The sequence below is a fragment of the Gopherus flavomarginatus genome, chromosome 24 (assembly GCF_025201925.1).
Source record: "Gopherus flavomarginatus isolate rGopFla2 chromosome 24, rGopFla2.mat.asm, whole genome shotgun sequence".
Lineage (NCBI taxonomy): Eukaryota > Metazoa > Chordata > Testudines > Testudinidae > Gopherus > Gopherus flavomarginatus.
In genome coordinates, this window is record NC_066640.1 from 7,873,669 (window position 1) to 7,886,636 (window position 12,968).

A 12,968-nucleotide genomic window follows, 5' to 3' on the forward strand; every position below is an offset into this window, starting at 1 on the left:
CTGGGGGGGAAGAGGGCGCATTGTTAGGCTGGGGACAGAGAACCTGGCTTGGACCACTTCGCCTTTGCCTTTCCTTAGCCAATGATGTTCTATATTAAACAGCTCTCTCCCCACCCCTCTCTTCCTGGGCCGGATCCTGCCAGGGGCTGAGGATGCTCAGGATGCCAAGGGAGACATTTGCTGTCCTCTATCCAATCAGAGGCGACACGGCACTGAAAAGGGGGTGCTTTATGCTGCTAGCTCTCCACCCACTCCTCTCCCTCCCTTCCCGGCACACAAAAGCACTGCAATTAGCTGTCTTAAGGGAGCAGGGGCTTAGCCAGCTGTGAGCTGCAAATAATCGAATACCTCAGAGGAAGGCAGCAGTGGCCCTGGCCGTGTTAAGAGAATACAAATAACTGCCATCCATTTTCAAAGCAAATTGCCAGCTCCTGCACTGAAGGCTGGCGCTGATGCAGCTCCTCGTTCCCCGGCTGCGACAGCCTTGCCGAACGGTATTTTTATTCCAATCCTGGACGTCCTAAGGAGCCCCCTGCTACAGAAGGAGGAATGCCCAACTGGAATACAGGAGAGAGATTCTTTGTTCATCAGTAGCAAGAAGAGACCCTCAGAGGGTAAGTACAAGGCACCACCCGTGCGTCCGTTCTGCTGGGGAAAGGGTTGATGATGAAAACACTGGGTCCAGTTTTTGGAGTGTTTTTGCCTCCGTCATGCTTTGAAGGGATTGTGGAAGGGGGATCTGCATCAGTGCTGGGGCATGGCTGGTTCCTACATACTAGGAAATCATCCCTCAGCACCAATACGCTCCTTTCCCGGGCAGCGCATCCAGCAATGCACCAGGATAAAGACAAATATGTAATGCAGGAAGCATCGCACAGAGAGAGGGAGGGTGGGGAGAACGCAGTAACCCTTCGCCACACAGCTCTCTGCCAGCCTCCTCCGGGGCTGGCTCCTACCTCCAACAATGTCCACAGTAAATCCGAACACCGGATTTCCTCGGTGATCCATAGAGTTTTACCACCTTAAAGCAGCATGCAGACAGAACCGCGTCTCCTGCTTACCCATCATCATGGAGGCCGTTTTTAGAAAGGCCCTGAGAATCGCACTGGCTCTCACAAACAGCATCGAGTGGGCCAGAGGAGCAACACTGGCTTCAGTGGGGTCACTCAGGCTTGACGCTGATGTAATTGAGACTGGGATCTGGCCCGTTGTTTTAAGAATGTGTTACTATTTGGCCAACCTCTAAATACACAGACATCTCATGCACATTGGATCCATTGGATTCAGCCTGAACATTCATGTGCCTTTCATGCTGACCACGCTTATGCACAGATGTGTCATGTCGGTTACAGTGCTGCCCAGAGGATTGAGGGGGCCTGGGGCAAAGCAATTTTGGGGGCCCCTTCCATAAAAAAAAGTTGCAATACTATAGAATACTGTATTCTTGTGGGGGACCCTGTGGGATCTGGGGCAAATTGCCCCACTTGCCCCCACCACCCCCAGGCAGCCCTGGTTGGTTATTCAGCTCTGACACTGGGCCTGCTCCTGCTCCCTTTAAATTCAGCTGCTATTGAGATCAATGGGAATAGAATCCAGAAGAGTGTATGGGGCCTTGCTAAAGGATCTGACAACATGCAGTCCTGATCCTGAATCCTTGCACGCCCTAAATTCCTGCTGACTTCATTTCGAGCTTCAGGCGTGCAAGGAATATAGGGTCAGGCCCTAGATACGATGGGCATGAGTCTCTTTGGCTGGAAGCGTAAAGAGGTCACCAAGCGAGAGTCAGCCACAGTCACGGTCACTCTGAGACCCCTTAGCACTGCCAAAGGCCTGAATATAAATGAGAACCTGGCCCCATTGGTCCTGATTCCGCCTTCCCTTGCACTAGTGACTGCACTGAAGTGAATGGAGTTATGTCAGTATAAACCACATGGAAGCGGGCGCAGAGCCAAGGCCCATACACAGTCATGTCCCTATATGATATTTTTATAAAAATGGGAACCCAGACAAGTGATGAATGGCACAAGGCTAACACGTGTATCTCCTGAGTGAAGGAGAGCCAGCATCTTCCTCACAGAAGTCCTTCCTCATAGACCCCTCTCTTCCTCTCTCAGTGCGAGGGGGTTAGCTGGGTGGCAATACAGAACATCGCTCAGAAATTTCTGTGTGCAGCAGAAGAGATTAACATCCACAGGAGACAGCAACATAGAAACAAGTGTCACTGCCACATAACCTGAAAGTGATCTTGTATTGTTATCCTTTAAACTCGTATTGAATGTCCATTGGCCAGCGTGTTGGTTAACGTCAATATTAGTAGTACGGCAGAATCAAATCTGAAAGGTAAGCCTGCATGCCACAGAACGGAGCCTGCTGGGTCCCTGTGGATCGCTGCAATGGCTCTGCTCTGAACTAGCATCTCAAAGGGTGAGCAATAGGCCGTTTGTTGCGATTGCATTTTATACGGAGCCTATGCTCCAGGGCCAGCTGATTTGTTTTTATCCAGGGGTGTCAGTGGCCCCAAAACACCATGCCCAGGGGCTCACTGGCTCATGCTTTTACAGAGCCACTGTGTTTTATGTAGAAAGTCTAGAGAGTCACGTCAGATCTGAAGACTCCCCTCACCCCTGACCCACATCTGGAGCTAAATTTTCCAAATAGCTTCTGATGTTGGAACAGACCAGAATCAAAACCCTGGACTCCCACGCTCCTGAGAGTGGGCTGCAGATCCTGAAGTCTGTAGCTTTACACTCGGCGTTCAGCTTGTTGCCATACGGCTGTGTCTCCTGTTCCAGAACAAGCCCCTCGGCAGGTGAAACCCAGTGAGGCCAGAGTCTCCCCCCGAGCGTGATGGGCACCACCGAAGCCACGCTGCGGATGGAGAACGTGGAGGTGAAGGAGGAGTGGCAGGACGAGGACTTCCCCAGGTCTGTTCTGGTAACGCTGCAGCTAAAGGCCAGGGAAAATGGTATTAGGGAGCAATAGGACACCTGGGTCTGACAAAGCTCAGGTAAACCGTCATTCAGAAAGCAGGGATTTTGCAAGGATGGCTCACGGCCCTTTTTAAAATGTTTGCATGGCAATAATCTCACATCACACTCACACCTCCTTGGGCACTCAGATACCAGAGTGAGGGGCCTGGTGGTCATGTGATAGTTAGCCAGGTGGACGTGCCTCCTTCTCTCGTCTAAGATGCAGGGAGTAAGTCCTCAAAGAAAGCAATTCTGCAAGTACTTACTCAAGAAAGCAGCCCCAATGAGGCGATTGAAGTCAATGGGACTACTTGGGTGAGTGACTGCTACACGACGCCGTGATGAGTTGCAGAATCAGGTCCTAACTGCTTCCCCACCGGGCTGTCAGCCAGCCATGTAGAGAAAGACGGAGTTGCATCCACTCCGAGTCGCGCCCGATCTGAATTTTTGCCTCCAGCCCCTAGCACAGAACCCATCTCTCCCAGCTCCAGGCTTCAGCCTGTACCCAGCACCTGGCTACACCCGTGCGTATCTCTCGGGACACAGCGTGCAGCTGGCGCCGATGAATGGGGTGGAGCGGTGCTGCCTGAATGCTGTGAGGACGCCTTTCAAGCAGCGAGCATCTCTTCCCAGCTGCAGCGGAATTGCTACTGCCGGGGCTACAGCCACCCTGTGTTCATAGGACAGTGGGCCCGCTGTGTAATTCGGCCTGTTAAGTCCAATACCTTGGCAAGGCCAACCACTGTAGTCAGAGGTCTCCTGTCCTCCTTGTTGGATGATTCGCTTGGCTCTGTTTATGCAAGTTCCAGCTGCAGGGCTCATCCAAGCACCTCTGTCTGCAGCCCACTGTACCCGGCTAGGTTTTGTTCACTCGGCATCCTCCTCGAGCACAAGAACGAGACTCAGCCAGGCCTTTGTGTTGCTAGAAGATGGGAATAGCCCTCGCTTATTCCAGGGAGGGGCAAAATGGTAAGGCTGGCCCTGAGCCGGGGATCTGCTGCAAGGCTGGACAGCAGTCGTGACACCCTCAAACGTTCTTGTTATTTCTATGACAGAAGCATCTAGAGGAACTAGGATCCCAAGTGAGCTCAGAACCCCCCCCGCCCCTCCCCCATTGTGCTTGGTGCTGTACAAACACAGCGACCAACAGGCCCGCGTCTCCTGAGTCCTGGTCCAGTGCACTAGCCACTAGATCACACTGCTATGTCTATGCAGGAGCCACAAAGCCCCATTTTCTTCAGTTGCAGCAAATTCGCTATCTTCTCATAATAACGTAGCATTTCTGGTGGGTTTCCCCCCTCCATCTCAAGGAGGGTCGATCGCCTTTATTCCCATTGTGCAGAATAGGAAATGGAAGCACAAATAGCTGAGGTAATGTACCCAAAGCCACGCAGCAAATCAGTGGTGGCATTGTGAACTCAGCCCAGGTGCCTTGAATACCAGGCCCCCCTGGCCTAGCCGCTAGACCACGCTCCAGCCTCCTGCATAGGGATTAAACAGGGAAAGACCTTTAATGTAAATCAGTCCTAACCAAGAACTGTCACTTGACACAGGAGCCCCCGCTGGACTGGCAGAATTTAGCTGGGGTTGGAGAATTTATTTAAAGGTATTTTCACACTCAAATCACAAAGGCTGTCCCTTCCGTCTTGCCTTCCAGCCCATATCTCTCTGCTGGATGATGTGCTGAGCAACTGTATTTGCTCAGCTGTCATTAGCCCCTCTGGCTCCGAAGGTGCAGGCTGTCCCTACAAAGATCCCCGCTGGGTGAAGCGAATTCAGCGCCTGGCCAAGGGCAGAATGTGAACTTTCCCCAGAGCCAGCTGCTTCTTGGGGTGACTTTCCTGTTCCCTGGTAGCAAAGGGGTGGTACCCACCGTTGCACGACTAGGCTGAGCTCTGCCACCCAGGCTGAGAATAACCTAAGTTGCACCAGCAAGAAGAGACTCCTCCCCCTCTTCCCTAGAGCTCCCTGAAGGTTTACACTTCTGGCTCCGGCATGTCTCAGCTGTTTGTGTGACTCCGGTCCTGCAGTGATGCTGTAGTGATGCGAGAGGGTGGATGCAGGAGCATGCTCACTGTGTCTCTAGCATCCATCTAATCACAGCAGAGGCGCAGGCTGTTCGCCGCCTGAGAGCAGGTGCCTCATAGGGTGAAACTGGCCAGTAGATGATCAGTACGGAGCAAAATGGTGGCCCATGACCCTTAGAAAAGCTGCTTTATTCAGGAAACTCTGGAAAAGGGAAAGATTCTTAAGCTAGCTGTGTGGGAAGGAAAATCCAAGGGCAGACTTACCCTAGGAAGTGGGAGACAGCAGTCTAAGCATCCTTTGGAAAGGCAAGAAAGACCCCGTACCTCTGACTTTTAGACAGATACTATTGCTAAATGAAAAGACTCTGAAATCCCGCATCAGCGTCATAACCCCCTGAGCCCCACGGCAGCTGGTATTTTGATACACCCAAGCCAGATGGCTTTTTTTTTTTTTTGACGGTGCATTACCCGACTGTGTCAGGCATCAGAGGGTTAGACCAGTCACAGAACCAACCAGGGAGAAAGACTCTGTGTGTGTGTGTGTGTGTGTGTGTGTGTGTGTGTGTGTGTGTGTGTGTGTGTGTGTCCTTCTGTCCGTCCGTCCGGTGGATCTTTTGCACTGATCTAGGAACATTCTTATTTCTTACCAGTTTAGGGTACTGCTGTCTGCCGGACACTGGGCTGGAATTTAGAGGCAGGGCCAACGTGCCTTTAATCAGAACTCGTGCACTCATTAATATCCAACAACCTGGCTCTAAGGAGATTATCCCTTCATTATCCCTGAATATTTATACAGTTTCATTTGATGGCTGTGGTGGTGTGTCAGTGCAGAAGGCAGTCTTTCTAGTTTTGTAGGGCATGTGCAGTCTATCCCCCTTGCACAGGGCTGCTCTGAGACTGGCTTGTTCTGGGGGGGGCCTCCATCCCTGAACTCACAAATCTGCACACCGCAGCCCCTAGCAAGCCCTGGATGGTGGAACGCAAGTTCTAGTTCGGGTTATTAGGCACCAGGCAGAAGGAACGCAGCCTGGCATTTTGCACAGCATGCTGGATGTCAGAATAACGTACATCATTCACTTGCCAGCGAAAGCCTACGGAGCTCAGCTGGGCAGACTACAAGTGGACGTGGGCGAGACGTGTTGCTTAAGATATGCAAAGTGTGGGCAAGATTCTGATCTCATTTACCCCTGGGTAGATCCACGGGCCTCCTTGAAATGATGCAGGACTTGCACCCGTGTGACTGAGTGCAGAATCTGGCCCTGGCCCTTGCATCTAAAAGCAAAGCTTTCTGTTATATTGGCATGGCTGAAACCTCCGGCTAGCAGCAACCCTCTTGCAGAAAATGGAGGTTTACGGCCCAGCCGAAAGTCAGAAGCTGCCTCTGGAGCTGTGACCAGGGGCTATGGTATTGCTCAGAGAGTGAGCGCCCTGGCCTTTTGCTCCCCGAGACATGGCTGTAAATTCTTGTGTAGGGAAACGATACAGCGTGCCTGGGTCCTATCTGTGTGTATTACAAAACCACTGCAGCTTTTTTTGTGGGGGAGTTGGGAATCATCAGTTTCTGCACAAGGGAGAGCCAGGATAGAAATGGGAGAGGCTTGAGACAGAGCATAGCATGGAGGTGCCCAGTCCTCCTGAGTTTTAAGGCCACGGACTCCCTTTACCCCAATCACCGAACCTTGGCATCGGTTTCCCCACCCATATAAAGGCCACAATAATACTGAAAGGGTTCGTTAGTTAATATCTGCAAGGTACCTTGACAAGGGTGGCAGGTATAATAGGCCAGGGGAGGCTGTGCCACCAGACCCCCGGTTGTGGGGTTTGGGGGGAAAGTTTTTGATTTATTATGCCCTAGGCTGGTTCTGGGGGTGGCTGAGGAGGTGGTATGTGCTATTCAGCTTCCTGGGCTCCTCAGAAATGTCTCTGGATTGTGTAGCAAATCCCGTCTCTTCAGCTGCCCCAGAACCTGCCTGGGGCTTAGCAAAAGTTTCTTCCAGACCCTTTTCCCAGGGCAGCTTGGGGTCTAGGGAGAGGCGACACGGCGTGGCTGCAGCTGGCCCAGGATTCTTCTGGGCAGGTGGGGCTAGAGGCTCCTCCAGCCAAGGGGTTGGAACTCAGGGCTCCTCCGGGCATGGGGGGCATATGGGGCATGGGGCTCTGGCTGCGGGGAGAGGGAGGGCGGCAGGCAGAAGGGGCAGAGTCAGGACTCGCTCTCCGAAGGTGGCTCCACCCACCACCCATGTGCCTTGAAAAGAACGAGTAAAAGGCAGTTGCTGGGGTATGTTGCAGATTAGGGCTGAGGTGCGACTCGCAGATTTGTGGGTAGAAAAATTGCAAAGTGGGCCATGGGATAAATTTTTCCCCCACCTTCTTTGAGCAGAAGTATGAAGTCAGGCCCCAGCTGACCAGCCCAGGGTGGGTGCTGACGTGCCCAGAGTCTGTTCACTTTACAGTTCTTGGCAGGACACAGGAAGGTTGGGGGCTCCTTCAGGGAAGGCCAGGGTGGGTGAATGCAGCAGCCAAATCCACCTGCTCTGAACAGCGAGTGCAGCCCATCGAGTAGCTGAGCTCCAAGGCATCAGCGGGGCATTGTCTTTAGTCCATTTCCCCTTCCGGCTGTCAAGGGGCGCACACAGGGCCATGCTGTCTGGGCTGCGGACACAGCAGGGGAAGGGTTAAATCCAAACCAGAAACTTTAAATGAAAACCCAAGAGAACACGTCAATGCACTTTGCAATGTGTAAAACTTGACAACAGCCCTGCTGCTGCTGCGCTAACCCACAACTTATCATGCTGCTCCCACTGTTTCCTTGTGCTCCTCCATCGCACTGTCTCCATCTGCTGTGTCTTGTCTTATCCTTCGATTGGAAGCTCCTTGGGGCATGGACCATCTGTTTGTTCTGTGTTTGCCGAGCACAATGGGGCCCTGGCCCATGACTGGGTCTCCTATGTGAATATTTTATTATTCATTATTATTATTAGATTCAGAGAGGAGCCTCATCTGGGCGGCCAAGGTAACAAGAGTGTAAGGTGCCTTGCAATAGTGAGAATGACTAAACAAGAATCCACCAAGCAGGGGAGGGAACAGGTCGTCCAGGTTCAGCAGCTCTGCTAGACTCACCTGTCCGTCAACATCCCATCTGTGGGTTTCATACAGTTTAATAAGGGAGAGTGAGGACGTCTTTTGGCGCTTTGGGGGGGTAAAAGAGAGTTTGCCTTGTTGCCCTTGGCTCAAATGTCCACTCTTCTTGCTGAGTGGCAGCAGTATGTCTGGCTGCTGCCTCGCACCCCAGAAGTGGCTGCATTTCAGTGGGGATGTGATGTGATGTGATGTGTGTGTGTAAGTATGTGTGTTCATATAGATAGTTCCTAAAGTACCTTGGAACGCAAAATGCTATAGAAATAAATGGCAGTTGATTAGGTTATGCCCAGTCTATTCCAAATGGGATGGACCCAACTCAACTATTGCGTCTGGCTGAAATGCTCACCAGCGCAGCGACAACGCTATTGATCTCTCACTCCATTGTGGGCAGCACCGTCTGCCCATGTGTACAAGGTCAGGGCCTCAAAGCCAGCTGAGCAACAGCTTCGTAGCTCAGGATCAAGTATTATCTTCTAAAGCTCCTCATACTCCGAACTGAAGGCCTCTTCTGACCCTACATCCCTGCCCAGCAGTTAGAGGTGGCCAGGATAGATCTATTGTTCTCCATCCTTAGATGAACCAGTTTCGGGCTCGATCTTTCTCAATCCAGAGCTCTTTGCATTGAAAGACTCTCTTCCCTGGGGTCCTTCGCTGCCTGCTTATTCTGGATACATGGCAGATCCTATCTTCTTTGGCTGGTCTCTTCTTGTCCATTTTGTGGCTTGCTCCAGAGCTTTTTAAACCTACGAGCCATTTTCCCCTCTACTCCTTTGCATCCATTGGGAATTGATCTCTTTTGCTAGGGAGTTGGATGGGAGGAGGCATTGATTTGAGGATAACTGGTCCTGTCCTATTTGGTATTAGGGTGGGGGACGTCTTCCTGATGGATTTTTAAATGATGTTGTACCTTGAATTCGATAAATACGATGGGCCCAATATACTTAAAGATAGTTGTTACGAAGCCCAGGGAGCTGGGATGAATGGACTTTAATAATGGCATCTCCTGCTAATTGTGCTTTCTTTGCCTCCTGGACCCTTTGCTCTGGCTGGCTTGCAGACCCCTCCCAGAAGAGACAGGAATGGACTCCCTGGGCAGCCCCGCAGATGAGAAAGCATCCTGTAAGTATCAGCCTTACCTCATTGGGCTTCGAAGAGGGTATTTTGTTGAGCCCCGTGGGTGGCAGGCCGTGGTTAGAGAAGAGAGAGAACAAATTCCCTTCAAGTCTTGGCAAAAAATCTTGCCCGGTGGACGAAACCAAGAGCCATTTGAGTGTGTTGCAGAGTCACAACAAGCTGGGGAAACGGGCATTTTTGCAGTGCTGAGCACTCCCATGGACTCCTGTTGGAATTGGGGGTGTTCAGCCCCTTCGAATTATGTCCCATTGCTCTCAGCTTCCTTGAGTGGGATTCCCCATGGCGTCCATCCAGCTGGCAGCCGGCCTGCGACCCGGCTGTGCCTACAGCCTCAGTGAGTTGCTGCAAAGCAGTCGGAAGAGTTTGAAAAGCCAGATGCTCATTGAGAAGCTGAGCAATTGCTGCCATCCTTCACTTTGCTCAGAACAGAGTTCAGACCAGAACGCTCATCGCAATTATTTGATCGAGCTTTGCCGGGCACCTGGACTCCTGGAGAATAGAGCAGATACAATGGCTCTACCCGCTCCACGAATGGAGCCAGAATATTATTTAGCACTTGTTTAATAGGGAGAGAATAAGAACCCTAAGGAGCAATCCTTATTAATATCTATTCTTTGCATTGCTGGGGCAGCTCAGAGCCTGGTCCTGGGCCAGGACTGGATGCTATACATTATGCTAGGTGCTGCACAAACACGGCACAAAAAGATGGTTGCATTAGTGGCCCCAAACATGTTTGTTCCCTCGCTGGTTTGTTTATCCGTGAAGGAAAAGTTGTTCCGTTCACCCCCATGCTTTGAGCTCTGCAGCTGTCGTTGTGGTTGGCTATTGAGGGTAGACTTCCCCTAAGATAAGAGAAGTGTGTTTAGCATCATAGATAGGACTTGAGAGAACAAGTGACTGGGCTAAGGCCCTACCTGGAAGTCAGTGGCAGAACCAGAATGAGCACTCAGGAATTCCTTCATCACAACCATATATTTAATTCACTGTCCCATGCTGCCTCCTCTGTGATGTCAGCAAACCACCATCACCGATCAGCCATAGCAAGGGTTCCAGAGACCAAATCATGCACACAATTATCAGGCTCTTAACTAGGCTCAAATAAGGTTCTAGCATCATTAGGCCCCAAATTGGTCTATTCTTATGGTTATTTATATTTTAATAGAGTTTTCAGCCACAGTTTCCTGCTTGGGATAGCTAGGGCCTCTGTGCCTCAGTTTCCCCATCTGTAAGATAGTGATAATGATTCTGACCTGTCTCGTGGGGGCTTGTGAAGATCAATTAGTTAGCACTGTGTTAATGCTAAGTGTTATTAACTGAACAGAGACTCTGGACCCAGAGAAAGTTCAGTCTCAGTAATCTGCCCAACTCAGGGAGGAATGACTTTGTGAGCACTTCAGAAGAAGGGCTGTATTTTGTAGTGTGCAGGGACCTCATTGGAACAGAGAGCTGTGAGTCAGGACACCTGCCTTCTACTCCTGACTCTTGCCACTGACTCACTCTCTTGGCTTGGACACATGCTTAACATTTCTGTGCCTCAGTTTAACCCCTCTTTAAAATGGGGATAAAATGACTGACTGCACAGGGGTGTAAGGCTGCTGCACAGATGCAAGGATCGGGCAAAGCAAAGTCTTGCTGCAAGGGTGGATGATCAGGACAAGCTGACGCTTACTTTCCTCTTCCCTTGCAGCTCCCCCTAACAGTTTGAACTTTAACGGAGCTCATCGGAAGCGCAAGACGCTCATAGCCCCTGAAATCAACATTTCCCTGGACCAAAGTGAGGGTTCCATCCTGTCCGATGACTTCCTGGACACGCCCGATGACCTGGACATTAACGTGGATGACATCGAAACCCCGGATGAGACGGACTCTCTGGAGTTCCTGGGCAACGGGAATGAACTGGAATGGGAAGGTAAAAGGCCAGTGTGGGGTGGATTTTGCTAGGATTTGGGGCTTGTCTTGGATTAACTTCAACCCTCTTTCTTTTGACTCTGCTGTTCCCCAGCTGTGACACGTAGCTCCGTTGTATACCGTTTGCCCTCTGTATGTTCAAGGCTGACGGTATGGCACAGCCTCAGCTGTAGTCAATTGTCAGCCTCCGGTGAAGTCAATGGAGTTACCAGGATGTTAAATTTAATTACACCATCGTTGCTATTACTGAGTGGTTCAGCTAGGGTCACTTCTTGGAGCAGATCCTGTGCACTGCTTAGGACTAAAGCAAGAATTGCCTCTCCCATTGTGGGCTCCAGGCTTAGCTGCTTCAGTTGGCCATCATTAATGGTGTCTAGAAATTTTATCTCTGCATCCCATCCTGAGGTGGCAGATTCTCAGTTTGTGGGTGTTACGGTCTCTTATTGTCCTGCGTGGAGAGCACACTGAGACTCCAGCTTGTATTCTTAAGGCATGCATTCTGAATGTCGTCTGAACTGTGTTGCTGTGAGGAAGGGGGTTTTCACACCTGAAGAGACACAGCTACGCTGATGTAAGTTTTCAGTGTAAATCATAGAATATCAGGGTTGGAAGGGACCTCAGCTAGTCCAACCCCCTGCTCAAAGCAGGACCAATCCCCAGACAAATTTCTTCCCCAGTTCCCTAAATGGCCCCCGCAAGGATTGAACTCAAAACCCTGGGTTTAGGAGGGCAATGCTCAAACCACTCAGCTATCCCTCCCTGTCCCCTGATCAGCCCTTTATTACAGCGCAGCCTAGATAAGCACCCTAGACCTCTGTCCAGTCTCAAGGAGAAGCTCACCAGAGCTTTCACTTTCCCTCTTCCAGATGATACACCGGTGGCCACAGCCAAGAACATGCCTGGAAACAGCGCAGACCTCTTTGGGGACGGGGTGGTGGAAGACGGCAGCGCTACCAATGGGAGACTGTGGAGGACGGTTATCATTGGGGAGCAGGAACACCGCATTGACCTGCAGATGATCAAACCCTACATGAAAGTGGTGACACATGGAGGTGAGGTTTGGGAAGACCATGGTGCCTCAGAAATGCACTGGCCTGTTGGCCTTCCTTATAAAATGTTGCTTCTTGGGATGGCAGGGCTGGAAGAGATTTAGCAGCCACATAGGCGGCGGGTGAACCACAGGCTCAGGGAGGCTAGCTCCGCCCTCACCCTTGTGGCCGAGGCCCCACCCCTCCTCTCCCCCTTCCCCTGCTGGAGCCCAGAGCCCCCCAGCACTGAGCAGGTGGCTCAGCCCCCCCAAACCCAGAGTACTGGGCGGGCAGGCAAGCATGTGCACCAGCTCCAGCCGCCCGGAGTCCCTGGCAACAGGCTGGCCCCCATTAGCCCCAGACCAGAGCCTGGGGCCAAGAGGGAAGGGCTGCAGAGCTCTAGGAAGCAGGAGGGAGCCTGGGAGCGGATTGTGGGCAGGGCCACACAAGGCCACGCAGCCTCCCCTGGCCTTTGATACCCGCCACCCACGAGCAACTGGTTGTCTTGGCCATCAGTAAGGAGAGCCGGTTCCCCATATCGTACACGGTAGCTATCCCACTCAGCACGGCAACATTCACATCACTAAAGCTGGTTGGGATTATTTTAACTAAACTTTTTTCCTATGAAAAACTGGCCCTTTCTCTTTGCAGGAAAGGGCCAGTTTCAATGCACTGCCTGTTTGGAAAAATGTTTGGGGAAAAAAAGTTTTGAAATTGTCAAACCATTCTGTTTTGACCTTTTCAAAGCAAAAAGTTTCCCT

The 12,968-nt window shown here is 51.4% G+C and overlaps 1 protein-coding gene across 3 annotated transcripts in view; it reads left to right on the top strand.

Moving 5' to 3' along the window:
* Positions 1–249: 249 nt before the first annotated feature.
* The window catches only part of ATCAY (ATCAY kinesin light chain interacting caytaxin), a 28,609-nt gene continuing 15,890 nt past the window's right edge, over positions 250–12,968 (top strand). For 2 of the 3 annotated variants that reach the window (XM_050934270.1, XM_050934271.1), the window contains exons 1-5: positions 250–614; positions 2,793–2,924; positions 9,195–9,256; positions 10,959–11,180; positions 12,046–12,231. In XM_050934270.1, coding sequence (XP_050790227.1) covers positions 2,848–2,924; positions 9,195–9,256; positions 10,959–11,180; positions 12,046–12,231 — 547 coding nt within the window. In that variant the 5' untranslated portion in view covers positions 250–614; positions 2,793–2,847. The remainder of the gene's footprint in view (positions 615–2,792; positions 2,925–9,194; positions 9,257–10,958; positions 11,181–12,045; positions 12,232–12,968) is intronic. The other variant, XM_050934272.1, reaches the window with a different exon arrangement.